The sequence below is a fragment of the Malaclemys terrapin genome, chromosome 22 (assembly GCF_027887155.1).
Source record: "Malaclemys terrapin pileata isolate rMalTer1 chromosome 22, rMalTer1.hap1, whole genome shotgun sequence".
Lineage (NCBI taxonomy): Eukaryota > Metazoa > Chordata > Testudines > Emydidae > Malaclemys > Malaclemys terrapin.
The window spans coordinates 11978113-11996934 of NC_071526.1; the positions used below are offsets into that span (position 1 = coordinate 11978113).

An 18822-nucleotide genomic window follows, 5' to 3' on the forward strand; every position below is an offset into this window, starting at 1 on the left:
AAAGCTCATTCCCTTTTGAAGAGGATTTTGAGATTTCAACATTTCTCTCATCAGCTTAGAGCATCTGCACTAGCAGAGATGCTGGGGATGTGGAGATGCTGGAGTGAAAGTTTTGTTTATGTTCTGCATTGCATTTTTTGTTAATCGATGAAACACTCCACAATCATCTATCAGTCTGTCTGGACTTGTTGAAATGCTGGTGAGGGAAAAATCAAGTCAGGGCTCACCTGCAACACCACACTCACTGGCAAGGGGGCGCACTGGGTCAGCCTGGAGCATTGACAGTTCTCAAAACACAAAGGAGAAACCTACGGTCTCTGTGAGAAAGCACCCAGGGGTGTGACTGGGTGTAGACCTGGAGTCTAGTCCCAGCTGTGCCACTGATTCGGTGTGACTTTGGCGGGTCACTTTCCACATCTCCGTGACTCAGTTTCCCCATCTGTAAAATGAGCATAATAATGTCTTCTAAAAATATGCTGAACCCAAAGATATAGGCTCAACACAGGAATGACTGGATGAAATGCTTTGGCCTGCTACTAGACACACAGGCTAGGTAATCATAATGATCTCTTTTGCCCCTGAAATCTATGGATGGATCTAAGAATACTTCCCGACATGAGATGGTTAGTTGGAAGCAGAAGTATTTGTAAAGCACTTTGGAAGGGAAGGCTAGAGCATATTTATCATTAAAGATTGAGAGTTGTTTTCTTTTATTACAGCAGTCATTAAACCGGGAGCTCCGTGCCCTTACACACAAGTGTCCTATATTCAAACAAGTGTCCTATATTCAAATAGTGGATTGCAGCTGATGTGCGAGGCTGCCTTTATCTCAGGGAGTGGTTCCTGTGTTCTCCTGTGGGTGGCTGACTGGCAACGCAACTTATTACAGGAAACTGGATAACGAAAGTGGTCATAAGAAAAGAAACACATTACAAGTCTCGGCTTCAGCATGTCTGCCGGGAGAATCGGAATCCTGGTAGCTCTGTCTTCCTTACAGCAGATTCTAGGTACGGTATGGAAATCTTTGTGCTGCTTTGCTCATGTTAAGGGCATAGTCCAAGCATAGCAAATGCTTTCTGCTTTGTCTTTGCCAAAGCAATCAAAGTCTCTGTGGACGGGGCCTCGGCCATGTAAACAGGAGTGAAATGTAAGGCTCTGGGATGGATAAATGTCAAATGAAAAGTTTTCCTCTCAGGTGCGCCCACATTTGAAATGGGAGGGGGGATTCCCAGTTCATGGAGATATACCGACACTAGCTGTGCTCGAGTAGTGCCTAAAACTAGCAGTGTGTCCGTGGGGGCACAGGCCCGGGGGGGTCAGGTGGGATTGTTCTCGGGATGGCTAGTCTGAGCCACTGCCAGTGCTGCTGTGGACATGCTGCTATTGTTAGGCGCTAGCTCACGTAGAGCTAGTGCAGGTACGTTTACATGAGCTGGGCATCACACCCCCACCTCAGATGTGGACCTACCCTGAAAAGCATCTTGCTGAAGGAGCAGGGATAGCTAGAAATTGGTTCTGTCCTGAAAACCCCAGGTGCCTGGTGTGCAGGACTGGCAGGGCTGTGGCCTGCTTCGCACTCGGAAATCTGGAATTTTTGGAGCAATCTGTTTAAAAAAATCGGAGTTGAAACAGTTGTCTGAGGAATTGCCGTAGGAACTGAAGGCAGCACCATCAACCAGAGTATGTAAACTAAGAACTGATCCAGTCCTTTCCCCAGAGCTGGATCTGAACCCCAAGCTGCTTTTGGGGGTTGAGAAACGCGTGGGCAGCCTACGACCTCCCTGAGGCTGGACTCAGACGCACCGAGCTGGTTCTTGCGCTTGAAGGATAAAGCCTGAGAGGCAGGAAAATGGGCAAATCACAACATGCTCCAAACACCCCCCCAGGGCCGGAGTGAATCACGCCCATCGGGAGCGGTGCAGAAAGGCGTCAGAGAGCAGTAGGTCCTCACACGTGCTGTTCTCCCATGAGCGCCCAAACCTGTCCCAGCCCCAGAATCAAGCCTGGAGCATTCAAATAGCTTTTCCTTCTTATTTCCTTCCTTTCCAGGCTCTGTAGCGCTGGGGCAGCCCACCGTGCGACTGTCCCCCCCTCGCAATGTGACGCTGCTGTCGAAGGATTTCGGCATGGCTTTGACATGGCTCCCCGGCGAGGGGGCCCCACCAGATGTGCTGTATACTGTGAGATACCGAAAGTGGGTATCCCGCAAGGGAAAGTGACTAGGAGCGCCTGGGGCTTGTTCCCATGATGGGTGGGGTGCGGGGAGAACTGTGGGTGGCGGTTCTATTAGTGGGGTCTGTTCATAGCTTTTTTTGCTGGATGGACCAGGCCCACAAACAAACTGATGAGCTCCAGGGCCATTCCTTGTAGAGCTAGGATTGCCGGATGTCTGGTTTTCAACTGGAACACCCGGTCGAAAAGGGAACCTGGCGGCTCCGGTCAGCACCGCTGACCAAGCCATTAAAAGTCCCGTTGGTGCGGGGCTGGTAGGCTCCCTACCTGACTCCGTGCAGCTCTCCAGAAGCAGAGACATGTCCCTGCAGACCCTAGGTGGAGGCGCTGCCAGGGGGGGCTCTGCGTGTTGCCTGTGCCATGAGTGCGGGCTCTGCAGCTCCCATTGACTGGGAACCGCAGCCAATGGGAGCTGCGGAGGTGATGCCTGAGGGCGAGGCAGCGCACAGAGCCACCTGGCTGCGCCTCCACCTAGGAGCCGAGGAACATGCTGGCAGCTTCCCAGAAGCCACCTGAGGTAAGCGCCACCTGGAGCCAACACCCTGAACCCTCTCCCAGCTCCCTCACCCCAACCCTCTGCCCCAGCCCTGAGCCCCCTCCTGCACCCAAATGCCCTCCTGGAGCCTGCATCTCCCACTCCCTCCTGCGTCCCAACTCCCTGCCCCAGCCCAGAGCCCCCTCATGCACCCCAAACCCCTCATCCCTGGCCCCAGCCCAGAGCCCACACCCCCAGCCAGAGTCCTCACATCCCCCACACACACCCTAACCCCTTCCGCAGCCCCGAGCCCCCTCCCACACTCTGAACTACTCATTTCTGGCCCCACCCCAGAGCCTGCACTCCCAGCCCAGAGCCTGCACTCCCAGCCCAGAGCCTGTACCCCCTCCCTCACCCCAACCCCCTGCCCCAGCCCAGAGCCCCCTCCCAAACTCCAAACCCCTCAGCCCCAGCCCGGAGCCGCCTCCTACACCCCAAACCCCTCATTCCTGGCCCCAGCCCAGAGCCCGCACCCCCAGCCCAGAGCCCATACCCCCTCCCACACCCCAACCCCCTGCCCCAGCCTGGTGAAAATGAGCAAGTGAGTGAGGGTGGGGGAGAGAGAGGGAGGGGGGATGGAGTGAGCGAGGGTGGGGTCTAAGAGAAGGGGCAGGGGTGGGGCCTCAGGGAACAGGTGGGGCAGGGGTTGGGGCTAGGGTGTTCTGTTTTGTGTGATTAGAAAGTTGGCAACCCTGTGTAGAGCACTGAGGGGAGCTGGGGTGCAGACAGCTTAGAGCCTGGTTAAAAGGACTCTCTGGCGCTGCCCAGGCCAGCAGGGCTGTGTTTGCTCTCTGTGCTGTTCTGGGGACCCTCCTACTGCACCCCACGCAGCCTGGCTGCTACAATTCCCTTTCTCCCCTGCCATTCTGAGCACATCCCTGTGGTCCCTATCTGGCTTCCTGTCTCTTACCACTGCAGTTTCAAGTTCCTTAATCTCACCTGCCCCAACCTCTGCCTTCCTCTTTCACCTCTCCCTAGAGGGTCTCTCTCCTTGCTGCTCCCTTCAGCTGGCCCCTGCTTCCGGCTTTGCCTCCCTCTCCAGGTGGTGTCCGTCCACATGGGCCTGGTTCCTTTGGGGCCTGAGCCAAGTCAGTAGGAGTCTGTCCATTGATGACCGTATAACTGGAGACATGGCGTTTCACCACCAGGAAGCTGGTGCAGCGGAGTGGAGAATCTGGCCCCTTGTTCTCATCTACCAAGCACAATCTCTCTCTTCCTTATCTCTCCTTAAAACCCACTGCTTCAAACCTCCCCTTCCTTTGATCCTCCACCAGCCTTCCCTGCCCTGGGCTGCCTCTCCTCCTGCCTGTGTTGGCCTCTCCTTCTCCAGGGCCTGCTTGTGCAGCCCACAATGGGAGGACTTGCAGATCCTGATCTATCCCACAGGGATGTCAATGGGAGCCTTTCCACTGGCCTCCACGGGTCTGGAGCGGCCCAATCAGCTTAAGCTAAGAGTTTCAAAAGTGACTTGTGGGCCCCAGTGTGAGACACTTTCAAGGGGCCTGATCCTCAGGAGTTGCAGAGGACCATCCCCCTGGAAATCAGGACCTTTTAAGGCAGCTCAAGTAGGGCACCCAAAAAACCCGCACAGGTGCCTAAAATTCCAAGTCACATTTGAAAATCTTGGCCTGGCGTTGTAAAGCTTTTAAGGGAAGAGACTGAGTCTCATTCCTTCTACATGGCCCCCATCGCTGTAATCTATGAGTGCCTGACCATGTTTAATGTGCTGCTCATCCTGACATCCCTGCAAGGCAGGGCAGTGCTATTACAAGGAAACTGAGGCACGGACACTAAGGCTGTGTCTACGCATATCGTGGTGTGTGGAGTACAGACCAAGCACACCCCCCAGCAAAGGAGTAAATAGCAGTGTAGATGGTGAAGCACTGCTTAGTCCTGTAGAGACATGCCATGTGTGATTATCCCAAGGTCACCCGGGAAGTCTGAGTCAGAAAAGGGGATTTGATCCATGGTTGCCCGAGTTCCAGGTTTGCACCCTAACCACTGGGCAATCCTTCCTTTCATTCTGTTGCTGTAAAGCAGAATGTAAATCTTTGGGGCCATTTAAATAATTAGAATTTGGGCTCTGTCCCTTTACCAGGGCCAATCCCTGGAAAGAGGCAAATGTGGGGAGAGCTCTGCCGTAAGCCCGCAGCCACGTTTGGTGCCAGTTCTGCAAAACGCCACCCCTGCTAGCCCGAAGAAGCACTAGATGTTCAACACTGTGTTGGTTTTGTTTCTTCTTTCAGATGGACTCAAGTAAAGCGGTGGAAAAAGGTCCAACACTGCAGAAACATTTCCCAAACCACCTGCAATCTGACTTGTGTGAAAGACCTATACAACAAAGTCAGCGCCCGTGTCAAAGCCCTGTCGGCAGGGCGCCAGTCCCCCTGGGTGGAGTCGGGATTCATGGAATATTATTTTGATGGTACGTTATTGTTAGTCTATACTATGGCTGAATGGCCTTTCCAGAGAGAATGTTTGTGTGATGCTCCCACAGCACTAGAAGAGTTTGGAGTTTCTCTCTCCTCTCCTCCACGCTTGTAAGATTTCGTAAGGTGCTCAGATACCATGGTGATGGGCACGGCATAAGAACCTGAATAGAACAGACCCACACTACAGCTGTAGGCCCTATGCAGAGAGCTGAGTCTCAACAACCTCCCCTGGGGGAAGGACACTGCCAGTTGTGGAGTTTCTGATCCCGGGCTCTTTGTCCTTTGTTATCCAACATGTTCATTGAGATCGTGGCTTCCGCTACCGCCAAGTCAGATGCTTAAAGCACTGGCAGGCCCACTGATGGGGGTAAAGGGGGCAACTCTCCAGGGGCCGGGGCGATTTAAAAGGGCCTGGGGGCCGCCGCCGGCAGCGCAGCAGGGCTAAAGCAGGCTTCCTGCCTGCGCTCACTCTGCACTGCTCCGGAAGCAGCTGGCACGTCCCTGCGGCCACTGGGGAGGGGGGTCTCCACACGCTGCTCCCACCCTGAGTGCTGACTCCACAGCTCCCATTGGCTGGGAACTGTGACCAATGGGAGCTGCGGGGCAGTGCCTGTGGACAGCGGCACGCAGAGACCCCCTAGGCCCCTCGCTTAGGAGCCACTGCCAGAGGGGTGTGCCAGTCGCTTTTGGGAGCTGCCCAAGGTAAGCGCTGACCCCTGACCCGCTCCTGTACCCCAACCCCTTGCCCCAGCCTAGATCCCGCACCAAATTCCCTCCAAAAGCCCGCACCCCCTCCCGCGTCCAAACTCCCTCCCAGAGTCCGACCCTGCATCCCCTCCCACACCCAAATGGGGGCCCATTGACTGTTCTGCCCTGGGACCCAGACATGCTGTCGGCGGGCCTGAGTACTGGCTTTGAACTCTTGATATCCATCTAAGAAAGAGCCTGAGCTTCACAAAAACTTAGTGTCCCGGGTTACTTTGTACGTGGCCTGTTTGGGTGGCTGGCTTTTGGCTGCATACTGGGATCTATGCGAGTGCTGCTCTAACATCTGGGCACTCAATTACAGTGGAACTGGCTCCCCCGGCACTAGAAGTGAGCGTGTCGGAAAGTACAATCAATGTGGGTGCCGCTTTCCCCCTGGCTTCCTGTGTGGAGAGCACCTTTATCGATCTGAAGTATGACCTGGACTTCTGGGAAGCCGGAACTGAAGACAAGGTCAGAAGACCAGTGCTTCATTGGATTAGGCATAGATACGTACTGGAGATGCAAAGCTTGGATCTTGATCCAAATATCTCTAAAGTTCTGGGGAGGGGAGCGGGTTGGATCTGGGTTTTTGGGAACTGGGAATCATGGGAATAGTTGTTTGACCCCCCCATATCCAAGATTCCAGTTCTTTCCACTATATATCCCACAATGCACAGAGACAAAAGTCCCAGGATACATAGAGTCCTGCTAAGAAGCAAAGCCTCATGGGATACCTGTCCAGAACGCTGCCTACGTCCTCCACACAAAGTCCAAAGCGTGAGACGCGCTGATAGGTACTGAATCAGAGAACAGCTGATGTTGTGTACACAGTCAGAGAGCATGCCGTCTCACATGCACCAGTTAGTGTGCAAAACACTCAGTGCAAATTAGCCCCCCAGTCAGGAGCGCTGCCAGCTTTTCTGCCGCCCTAGGCGGCGAAAGGTCCCGCCCCGAAATGCCGCCCCCCCACAGAGGCGGCGGAAGGTCCTGCTGCGGAAATACCACCGTGGTCGCCACCCCCAAATCGCAGCGCCCTAGGCAACCACCTAGGTTGCCTAATGGGTTGCGCCGGCCCTGCCCCCAGTGCAGCCAAGGCCTAGAAGACTGAAATAGTCAAATGAGAAATACCAGTGCCAGACCAGGGGTCTGTGGAGTAATACGTGGTTCTTGCCTGGCTAACATCTACACACACGGAAGAGGAGAGACATATCTCAAAGGTCCCTCCAGAGTCTAAAGGATCCAGGTCTGAACAGAGAACCCCAACTGTCTCCAACCCTCCGTTTTCCTTGTGTCTCAGCAGATTCAGTACTGCGACAACATGAAGTGGGACCAGATAACAATCAACACTCGGGAGATCAGCGGCAATTACTGTCTGAGTGCCAGGGCTTCTTTCCAAGTAATCAAACTAAAACACAGCGAGTTCTCCAAGCCGGTGTGCGTGCTGTTCAAGTCCAAAGGTACAGCCCTGCTGGGAGGGAGCAAGGGATCGGTGGGAAGGGGCAGGGCTGGGAGGAAATTTTTCCATCCAAATAGGTTTTTGACAGAGAATTGGGTCCAGGAAAGAGGCTGGTTTTGCAAAAAAGTGTCTCCTTTCTGTGAAAATTTTTGTCAAAAACCAAAATGTCCGAAAAACTGAAAGACTTTGGCCATAAACCAAAATATTTTGGCCAAAATAACTTGGTTTTTCAGCCCAGAATTTTTGGTATTTAAATTTCCCCTGAAAATGTAAATTGTCCATGGAGAACTTAGATTAAAGGGGTTCTTCCCCCCCCCCCATTTTCAGCAACGTTTTCGGTAAAAAAACCAATTAGGTTTTCACCAGCTTTGGACAGGATGCTGGTCTGGATGTGGGCGGACCTGAGTTCTGTTGCTGGCCAAATCACTTCCTTGTCTAGGCTGTTGTCAAATGAGGAGAATGACACTCAGGTTTGAGATCAACAGATGAGAAGTCCTCTGTAAGTAGGGTGACCAGATAGCAACTGTGAAAAAACGGGAAAGGGGGTGGGAGGTAATAGGCGCCTCGGTAAGAAAAAGTCCCAAAAAACGGGACTGTCCCTATAAAAACAAGTATCAAAGGGGTAGCCATGTTAGTCTGGATCTGAAAAAGCAGCAAACTGTCTGTTAGTCTATAAGGCGCCACAGGACTCTTTGCTCCTATAAAAACAGGACGTCTGGTCACCCTAGCTGTAAGAAGCTAGTAGTACTTGTAGAACATGTCCACACCAACAGAACTATTTCTTGGCTTTCTCTCTTGCAGCCGTGGACTGGAAGTTCCTAGTCACCATTGCAGTCCCATTGCTTGTCCTGCTTTTCCTTTGCGCTGCTGCTCCGTCCATCCTATGTCTGTGTAAACAAGCTGCCAAGAGAGTGAAGAGGCCTCAAGCTTTGGTATGGAAAGACTGCATTATTGGGCCAATCCTGGAAGCTGCTGTGTTCCTGCAACTCTTCCCGATTTCCCCTGCACTTCTCAGGATTGGGTCCAGAATTGAGATCAGATAACACATACTTCAGTGTATTTGTAGAGCGGTAGCACACAAGGCTTAGGAAAGGGATAGGTAATAGGACAGAAAATATCATCTTGCCTCTATATAAATCCCTGGTATGGCCAGATCTTGAATACTGTGTGCAGATGTGGTCGCTTCATCTCAAAAAAGATATATTGGAATTGGAAATGGTTCAGAAAAGGGCAACAAAAATGATTAGAGGTATGGAAGGGACAGGAGCGGCTTCCAGCCGCAGGGGAGGTGGGGGGGGAGGGATGACCTGGCCCATGTCTTTGCAGAGCTCATCTCCTCTCCTCCCCCCACCCCCAGTGTGGCTGGAAGCAGCTTGTTCCTTTCTGCCTGCACAGTGTCAAAAGGCAGCTAACACCTCCAGGCTGCTGCTGGTCACCCACATAAGCCAACCACCTCGGGCTACAGCGCAGGCAGGAAGAGGTTAAGCCCTAAGGCTGCATTGTGCACCAGGGCCCAGGGAACCTGCCTGCAGGGGCTTCAGTGAACCCGGCCAGAGAGGTGGCTCGGCAGGGGAGGATTCCTAGGGGATGGAGCAGCCCTACGCTTCCTGGGGGCAAGACCCGGGGGTGGGGTGCTGAAGAAGGTGCTACGCCTCTGCCCTGAGGGCTGCTGTGGAGCCTGCAGGTTCGGTCGTGAACAGGCTGGAAATTACTTCTCCCGCCCCCCCCCCCCCCAGTCCCGCCACTTCAGAGCTTAGCTGAGGGGCGGAGAGGCTTCCCATGCCAGCGATGTTGGTGAGCTGAGCTCTCCGACCAGGGGTTCTCCACACAGCACTGGGAGCAGGATGCGACCCGTTGGCGGAGATATGAAGGGGGGGAAGGGGCAAAGCAGGGAGAGGACAGTGAGTGGGGAGCATATAAAGGGCCAATGGGTGGGCAGCAGAGGCGACACGTAACTGGCCATCGCCTGGCGCCTGCCAGCATGCACCAGCCACCGCAGCGCGCAGCCAGCACCAGCCAGAAACAGGACAGGGTGGCGGGGCCCTGCTGGCCGAGAACTGGCACACAGTAGGGGCTGCGCTGATGAACCATCAGGGGGAGCGGCCAGCCCCACGTGCTGTATCTTTGCCCTCCCAGCAGCCTTGCACACCCACCCCCATCGTCCGCCACTGGACACCCACCCCTTCATCACTGGTGGGCGGGTGGCTGGCGAGCAGGGATCTGGCCAGCAGCAAGACCACCGTATTGATGCGGGGGAGACAGAAAATATGGGACAATTTGTCTGTTTTTAAGAAGAAGTCGGGACACCTGCAGGAGAGCTTAAATACGGGACTGTCCCTTTAAAAACAGGATGTCTGGTCACCCCAACTGAAGTCAGTTGGGACTGGACCCCATTGTGCTGTACAGTCCCACAATAAGAGCCATTCTCCAGGCTCTCTGGCACTTCCCATGCCCACTACAATTGCTTTAAAAAGTATCTGTCAAAATGAAAACCCCCTTTAACCTGCCAATCTCATTTCCCTTCCTGCTAGGACTTCTCCCATTTCAGGGCTCCTGGGATGATCCTTGAGAAGGAGCCCAGCAAAAAGGAGTTCTTTGAGGAAGACCTCCTAGCCTGCATGGAGAAGCCAGAATTGGGAGGGAGAAGGAGTGGTCCTTCAGTGAGGAACAACGTATCACTAAATGCTTCTCTCCCCTCACTCTGGGAGGAAGAGGAGGAGGATGACAGCAGCAGTTTCAGACCCTACACTGAAATGCCTCGGTTCCTGAAGAGAGCTCCCAACTGCCAAGTAGCCAGCACGAGTCACCAAGGGACCCAATCGGGTTCTGAACTGGGCGGCTCCCACCTTGATGGAGGATCTGTGTCTGACCTAGCAGGGTTAGGGTTCTCTCAGCCTGTTTGGAGAAGGGGCTCGGCCAAGGAGGACACCTCTGGGTTCCAAGACAGTGAGAAATCCTTCCTTTCGGAGAGTTCCTCCTTGGGAGACTTCTCTCTCATTGAAGCCCGATATCCAGCTACTAATGGACATGGGCAGCTTGTCTGCCAAGAAGACACCTTCCTTCAGATGACTGTGTTGACAGAGGGGCTGAATGGGAAGCCTCCTGATTATGAGCAACGCCTGCAAATGAGACATCCGCATAACACCAACCATCAGTGGCATCCTTATCCTGACCCAATAGTGTGTGTTGCACTAGAAGTCAGCCAGGACTCCGACGGCTTCCCTCTTGAGGGGCAGCTTGTTTGCTTTCAGACTTTAAAGCTCGCAGAGGACGAGGGCATCGCAAGCAACAGCGACAGCCTCACCGTGTGCTCGGAAGAAGACCCACCATCCCTGGCCTCACTAGTAGGCGAGACTTTTGAAGCTGAGACACGGGGGAAAGGTGGCAGCTTGCAGCAAGAGAGCGATCCAATCTTTAAATTCCAGGGATATCAGCATGTGCGTTATATGCCAAGGAACTGACTGGGATAGCGACCCTGTGGCTGGCCTGGATCTAGGGAGCTCCATCCAGGAGGAAAACAAGGACAAGTGTTTGTCAGACCCAAGATTTATGCTGCTTATGCATTACCACCCATGCATAGTGCTTTCTGCTACCGTTTGTGTTGCCTAGGGCTAGGTCTTCACTCACAGAAAGAGGTGGGTTCTTATCACGGGGTATCTAATGCACGTTAGCTATCCCTCTGGAAAAACAAGGCACTGTAGTTTTACCATGAGGTAAGCAAAGTGAGGTCGACCCCAGGAAGGGTTATGGTGCTAGTCTTGCCTAGCTACCTCATGGTAACACTACAAGTGCCTTGTCTCCACTTAGAATTTTACAGTGAGATAAGGATCTCGGGTTAGTTATTGTTCAGGCTGCATGACCTCTGTCATGGAGGTCGGGGAAGTCATGGATTCAGTGACTTTCCGGGACTTCTGCAGTAGCCGGTGTGTAGATAAATCTCTGATAATTTTCATATGACTTTACACTGTGCCTCTTCATATAACCTTGTGGTGGGTCTACCCACGTGTGACCTCTGTTTTCATGGGACTTTGTATCAAAGCCTCATTTAGAAACTTTGCATTGCCCTTGGTATAATATTATAGCCCCTAAGGATAGAATAAGATAGAAGAAAAAATTCTTTTTGCTAGGAGTAGAACAAGAGCTCTCCCCCCCCTCTTAATCAATTGCCCTGTTGAATGAATGAGGTGTGGATGAGCAAGGCATGGAAGGCAGCACCTCCAGACAGCCTCAACTGTTGGAGAGGGGCTGGGAGCCAGACCCAAGGACAATAAAACTTGTCAAGTGGGCTCATTAAAGACAAGCAGACATACCGACGGCCTCGGAGGTTAGAAGCAAGCACCTTCTTTTGGAAACACCCTCTTTGCAGCATTGGGACAACACTCAAAAGAAAGCAGCACAAAGGACCAATGAACACAGACACAGAGTTTGAATCTGGTATAGATTTGCATAAGAGGGAAGCTGCTATAAAAGTGAGGTGTCTTGCAGAGGACCCCGGGTCTCATCTTGTCAACATGGGAGCATCGATACGGATCGGCAGAAGCCCGGCTCCACCCGCTCCACCCCCTCCCCCATCTAATTCACCTGGCCAGTGAAGTTAAGGGGAGCAACTAATTGGTAACAACAAGACGGAGTGTGTTTGTGTGTGTGTGTGAGTGTAAGTGTAATATATTAGATGCATATGATACGGTGTTAATGAATACATGTATTACTAATAAATGTGGCATTTTGCCTTATTCCCCCTGAAAAGATCCTGTGCAGTACTTTAAGTACAACAGGTGTGGCTGACCCAAGGGCCATCCAAGCAGCTGGCCCCAGGAGCCTCAGCAATGGCTGGCCAGGTGCAGTCAGCCCCCGCTGCCAAGCAGAGGCAGCCGTCGACCCCCAAGGTTCCCCCAGAGCAATGGTGCCCTGGGGCCACGGAGCTGCTACGGTTTAGTCAGGGGTCTTTATAGTAAAAGTCATGGACATGCCATGAGCAATAAACAAATATTCATGACCTGTGACCTGTCCATGACTTTTACTATAAAGACCCCTGACTAAATCTTAGCCTTAGTTATTGTACTGTAAAAGACGCACACCTTTCTGTCAGTGAAGACACAACCAAAGGCTGTGTAAAACTGCCAACAAAACGCTGGCAACATGGCATGTTCCAATTGTGTGTGGATTTCAACCCAGGCCAGCACACTTCCATTTCCCAGCTGTCATTGTGCAGTTGCTTCCCTTGCTGGGTGGGACAATCTAGGGTGGACATTTGCCTCCCACATAGACATTTGGACACATCAGCTTTTTGTGGGTAAAGGGAGCTTTCCTGTCAGCCTGCAGAGCTCACCCTTCGTGTTTGAACAGAGAGAACAAAAATCAAAGCCGGCAATGGGAGATGTTTCTTTTGGTTATTTATTTTGATTTATATAAAAACACACCTGTCGGTGCTGAAATTCACCCTGTTGAGCAGAGTGGCTCAAAGCTGCTGTGTACTGAAGCAATAATGTTCTGGGGGGTGGGGGATGCACGTGTGTGTTTGCATTTCCCCACCACAGCACATGGCCACCTCTGCTCACCTGAGCAAGCCCACGCTATTTGCCAGAGTGGAATCCCTTCCAGCCCCTCCCATCATCACTTGGTCGAAGTGAAATTCTAAGCCATTCATCGTGCACACTGCTTCATTTGTGCCAGGGCTGAGTCTGGCACTGCTAGGCGTGGCAGTTCAGAGCCCTGGCACCACTGGGCTGGCTGCATTCGTTATGAATGTAAAATAATTGCTTGAGGCCTGGCACATAATTGCTTGAGCCTCTTTCATTACAAATTAAGCACTGATCGTACATCTCTCCTCCAGGAATACTATTTGCTGTTGTAGGCTGCAGTTCCCTTGCGGCTTACCCATCTCTGAGTGAAGAGTCAAAGCTCCACTACCACCCCAAACTACCCCACAAGGGGGTGCTAGACAGAGGTGGGATCTGGGCCCGTCTCTAGGGGCTGATGGTGTTTTACTTGTGGTGTTTCCGGCTGAAATGAACTTGATGTGCAGGTTTTATTCCAGAAAAGGAAATCAAGAAAAGCAAACTGGTTAAAGGGGAAATGGTGAGCTGCCTTTGCTCAGAGCTCTCCATGCTCATGGAGACATACCTTAGACAGTTTATACAGGGAGAAAAAGGCAGGGGAGTATTAATGTGGGTCTTTAATGTTCACAGCCTTCCGGAGATCAAGCACCAGAAGCAGGGGAAGGAATCAGGTGATGGATAATGGCAACAATGCCTTTCACCATTATGGGTCACTCCCTATGTTTCAGATCAGATAATGACTAGAGACAGCAGCAAGCCGCAGGGTTCAGAACCATATCTGGACTTCGGCGTATTATCATAGAATCATAGAAGATTAGGGTTGGAAGAGACCTCAGAGGGTCATCTAGTCCAATCCCCTGCTCAAAGCAGGACTAACACCATTGGTTCAGACCAGACTCGAGTAGTGACTGAAAGTTGTTACCATCTGACTGTTGTTCGACAGTGGTCTCAGTCAAGTTCTCGGTGGACATGTGTCCACATCACAATTGCCTTTACCCCCTTTGTATGTGGAATTGTAGAACCAGATACAGAACCAGATTCGCTTCCCTTTGCAGATCTGGGAGGAGAACGTAGGCTAAGAATTTGCTGCATGTGACAGGGATCCGATTTCTTTATTTGAGGGGAGTTTGCGGCCTGATTTGCAGAGGTGTTAAGCCCAGGCCCGCTGTGAGTAACGGAGGGGCTGTCCATCTCTGAAAAGCAACCTTTAAGGTGAAAACACCCAGCGAAATGGGGACAAATGCTATGTGTCTAACCTGCCACCGGCAGGCAGTGGTTTAGAAAGTTTGGGCTCTTGGGCTGCTGCTGTGATGTTAGAGCAGAGGTGGGCAAACTATGGCCTGCGGGACTGTCCCGCCCAGCCCTTGAGCTCCTGGCCGGGGAGGCTAGCCTGTGGCCCCTCCCCTGCTGTCTCCCTTTCCCCCGCAGCCATGCCACCACGCGTGCAGCTGCCTCTGGCGGGGCTGCGAGCTCCTGCTGCTCTGAGCTGCATGGTAAGGGGGCGGGAGTTGGATAAGGGGCAGGAGTTCCCAGGGGGGCAGTGAGGGGACAGGGAGCAAGGGGCGGTTGGATAGGTGTGGGAGTCCCGGGGGGACCTGTCGGGGAGCGTGTGTGTGGATAGGGTCAGAGCAGTCAGGGGATGGGTAACAGGGGGGTTGGATAGGAGGTGGGGTCCCGGGGGCCTGTCAGGGGGTGGGGTGTGGATAGGGTCGGGGGGGTAGTCAGGGGACAGGGAGAAGGGGGGGGGTTGGGGTTCCGGGGGGGTGGTTAGGTGCATGGGGTCCCGGGAGGGGCGGTCAGGTGCATGGGGTCCCGGGAGGGGCGGTCAGGGAACAAGGAGCAGGCGGGGTTGGATGGGTCAGAGGTTCTGAGGGGGGGCAGGAAGTGGGAGGGGTGGATGGGGGCCGGGGCCAGGCTGTTTGGGGAGGCACAGCCTTCCCTACCCTGCCCTCCATACAGTTTCGTACCCCGATGAGGCCCTTGGGCCAGAAGTTTGTCCGCCCCTGTGTTAGAGAGACAAGGTGGGTGGGGTAATATCTCTTATTGGACCAACTTCTGTGGGTGAAAGAGACAAGCTTTTCAGCTACACAGAGTTCTTCTTCAGGCTGTTTGTACACACCCAGCCAGCAGCAGTACTCTGGCAAGCTTTGGCAAAACTTCAGTGATTTGGGATTTAGTCTCACATAATGTCAGCACTGCTGATCGTGCTGTCAGTGAATGCAGGGGTGTAGTCTAGTGCGTAGAACAATGCAGCTGGGTGCTCTTTGTTTAGAAATTATTGGGTCTAAGGCAGGCAGGGCTGGCTCTAGCTTTTTTACCGCCCCAAGCGGCGGCAAAGGAAAAAAACAAAACAAAACAATTGAGCGGCCGCCGAAGAGGAAATGAAGGACTGATGGACCCGCCGCCGAATTGTCTCCGCGGTCCCGGACGTGCCGCCCCAACAACGGACGGACTGCCGCCCCTTTCTATCGGCCGCCCCAGGCACCTGCTTCTTTTGCTGGTGCCTGGAGCCGGCCCTGAAGGCAGGAATCCCTGGGTTGAAAGCTCTGGCCTGTGTAACGCAGGAGGTCACACTAGATGATCCAATCATCACTCTGGCCTTAAAATCTAGTAACTGCAAAATCAGATGACAAGATTTCTCATCCTTTTCCTCCTGGTGCAAAGTTCCAAGCAGAGTTTCGTGTTAAAGCTGTGTTATAAATGACACTCGTTCCAGTTCTGCCTCACTGGAGCTCACAGACCCCCACAAACTTGAGGAGGTTGGACTCCAACCCCATTTCTGAGCTTCACAGCTTGGTCCCCCTCTCTCTGAAGAAAAACAAATTCCAAGAGGCTAGTTCCATCCCTCTACAAATGAAGACAGACGAGCAAGGCCTTCGAATAATAATCTCAAAGCAACGCTCTTGAGGACCAAGGGAAGCACCCACACCATGGTCCTTACATAGGTCATCATGAGCTGTAGCAAGTCCCTGTCAACATGGGGTTGTAAATAACACGAGTTCTGAAGAGAAAAAAACATGAGGACAGTTTAACATTCTTCATCCACAGAGTTCCTTGATGGACAGGGCTGTGTGATTAGACACAAGCAGTGCTAATTGATAGGTGGGTTTTGCTTAATTAACTGGTTGGACTTCTACAGCTTGCCCAGGTGAGGTGGGAGGGATACATACACAAGCTTTTCTGTGAATTGGTGGCACACTCAGAGCATTCATCAGGGCTTATATCCTACTGGGATGGGTGCTAGAATAAATCTGAGGTAGAGAACTAGAGAATAATAGAGGATCAAGGCCAGGGAGTGGGTAGGCATCAGGTATGGTATTTTCCCAATACATGTTTGGCCTTCAGGACATCACAACCAGGTTATGGTGCACAGGGCTTTACTACTGTATTCGATGAGTGTTTGTAATTAATTTAAAGAGGTTGTAAGTTGGGTCCCAGGCTCATTTGGGATGGTTTGCCCTTGGGAGAAAAGCTTTGCACCTAAACCGAACTCCAAGGAAAAATGAAAGGGGAAACCAAGTATTTTGGATTTTTAAATTGGCTTTAAAGAGTACCAAGTTCCCACCGCAGAATGGGGCCGAGAGGTCGGCCCCCGCCTGTTCATAGCACAGCTCTGTTCCACACTCAGGGAATGCTTTGAGGGTGATCTCGTTGATCAGCCATTTGCTTGGGCCAACGCTCTGGTGGTTTTAGCAGCTAGATGTCAGGGAGGGTGGCTGTTTTGCTTTGCCTCAGGTGAAATCCCGATGTATGTAGTAGGCCAGGATAGGCCTAGCCAACACTTGAGCCCCAGGATTTCACTCTGTTGTGAACAGTAAGATACTGAGCAATTGATAATACAAACCCCAGAAATATCCAAACAAGAATCCATTCACTAGCTAGGAAGTTACTGTACCTTGGAATCCAGGAGCAGATAGCTTGCAGGGAGTGGGGGCTTTTCCATGGCTACGCACACACAATCAATGTGCCTGGGAAGTCTTCCAAGCCAAGCAGAGAGTGTGCAGCAGTGCCAACTCTTATGACTTTATTGCCAGTCTCATGATACTTGGTTTGTTCTTAAAGCCCCAGCACCTGGATTAGGTGAGAATCTCAGCCTTTTAAAAAGAAGTCTCTGTCCCTTGTGGTTGTGGAGAGAAGCCTGAAATTGTGACCTGAAGGTGCCCAAAAGGGGGAGGGATAGCTTGGTGGTTTGAGCATTGGCCTGCTAAACCCAGGGTTGTGAGTTCAAACCTTAAGGGGACCATTTAGGATTTTTCCGCCCCAAGCAAAAATAATTTTGGCCACGCCCCCCCCCCCCGTTTTTTTCTTACCCCACCCCCCAGCCCCGCCTCAACTCCGCCTCTTCCCCAGATCCCCAGCCCTGCCTCCTCCCCCCAGGTTCTCAAGCCTGGGAGGGAGGGGGAGAAGCTGCGCGTGCGCCGCGGCCACTCGGGGTCTCCCCCTCCCTCCCAGGCTCTCAAACCTGGGCGAGCAGCAGCGCGCGATCGGCAGCAGCGGAGGTGAGTTAGGGCAGCCGGGGCACATTTTTAGGGGCGGCATGGCCCGCGCCAGAATGCCGCCCCTAAAAATGTGCCGCCCCAAGCACCAGCTTGTTTTGCTGGTGCTTAGAGCCAGCCCTGGCTCTGGGGCCATGACAATTTGTCCCTTATGGACTAAACTCACTCCTTGGATTTAAGCAATTTATGTTAAATGGTCACATTAATTTACATTTTGATAAAAGAGCTAAAGTTTTATGGGTGGGGTAAAACAGGAGTACTGTTAACTTTGTATAGCACTTTATACTCTAAAAAAGTTGGTGCCTAACTCCCTTAGGCTATACCACTTTTTCACAGAGGCTTACACACACATGTTTTATTTGGTTATGTTGACTGAACTGTAAAACCCAGCTCAGCCCTTTGGCCCCCACACCAGTCAGCTGACAGCTGGGACCAGGCTGGATCAGAGGTGCTGGAACAATTTTTATAGTGGGGTGCTGAGAGTCAGTGAACCAATCTGTAAACCATAGGATGGAAACCACTTCAAGCCAGGGGGTGCGCACTTCAGCACTATGGGCTGGAATGGTGGTGGTGGAGGGTCTGGCTGGGGCAGCGCATGACTACCATGATGGGGTGAGAGGCTGAAGATCCTCACTGGAGTGAGAGAAGATAGGAGCCCAAATGACTGGACAACAGAGTATACGATTCACATAGAGTAGAATAAAAAATAGAAAAAATAATAAATTTATAAAAAGTGCAAAATAAATTTAAAATAGTAATGAATAAAATACAAAAATATTAACAGACTTAAAAAAAGTGAAATAATAACTGAAAAATAAAAGAATTTGTAAAATACGTAAAAAAAAACATTAAAGGGGAAATTAAAATAAAATGAAACTTAAAATATATATAAACAATAAAATCAAAAAGGAAATACAAGTAAAATATAGTAAAAAGGTAAAAATATAACTGCAGAAAAAACACACACACAAAGAAAGTAAAAAGAGGTACAATTGTAAAACCGAGGGCGAGAGTCCATGGGGCTTGTGCTCCTATATCACAGGTGAGGAGCTCTGGTGTGTGTTCCCCCATGTCCCCCTCTCTGCCCCCCATGTGGACAGGGCTAGACAGCAGTCTCACTCCGGCCATGCGGCCACCCCGGCCTGGGAGTGAGGGGTGGCGCCCTCCCGGGCTTCCGGACCCACAGACAAAGCCCGGGGGGAACCACTCCCATTTATACATGCTGGACACAAGGCTCTTGCTTGTGTTGTACAGGAGGCTAAGCGACCCCCCTGTTATACACTGAGCAATGAGGGCTCCCTGCGTGTGGGGCAGAGGCGAGACCCTGCGCTCCAGGGACGAGGTAGCTGGTGGACAGACCCCGCCG

General features: G+C 52.1%; 1 protein-coding gene across 2 annotated transcripts; it reads left to right on the forward strand.

The window, feature by feature from the left end:
* The first annotated feature begins 928 nt into the window (after window positions 1–928).
* IFNLR1 (interferon lambda receptor 1) lies at window positions 929–12764 on the forward strand. Of its 2 annotated transcripts, none has more exons than XM_054011862.1 (7): window positions 929–1007; window positions 2050–2194; window positions 5014–5192; window positions 6269–6417; window positions 7244–7403; window positions 8204–8334; window positions 9934–12764. In XM_054011862.1, exons 1-7 carry the CDS (start codon window positions 950–952, stop codon window positions 10861–10863), a joined length of 1752 nt encoding a protein of 583 aa, XP_053867837.1. In that variant the 5' UTR covers window positions 929–949; the 3' UTR covers window positions 10864–12764. The 2 variants fall into 2 exon arrangements, with proteins under 2 accessions (XP_053867837.1, XP_053867838.1); XM_054011863.1 differs by having other exon boundaries at window positions 7247–7403.
* The last annotated feature ends 6058 nt before the right edge of the window (window positions 12765–18822 follow it).

Excerpts from the sequence above, each read along its gene's own strand:
- IFNLR1 (XM_054011862.1), top strand. The coding sequence starts at position 950 with ATGTCTGCCGGGAGAATCGGAATCCTGGTAGCTCTGTCTTCCTTACAG. Across the intron at positions 5,193-6,268 it reads CATGGAATATTATTTTGATG|TGGAACTGGCTCCCCCGGCA; the intron begins GTACGTTATTGT and ends ACTCAATTACAG. Across the intron at positions 8,335-9,933 it reads TGAAGAGGCCTCAAGCTTTG|GACTTCTCCCATTTCAGGGC; the intron begins GTATGGAAAGAC and ends CCTTCCTGCTAG.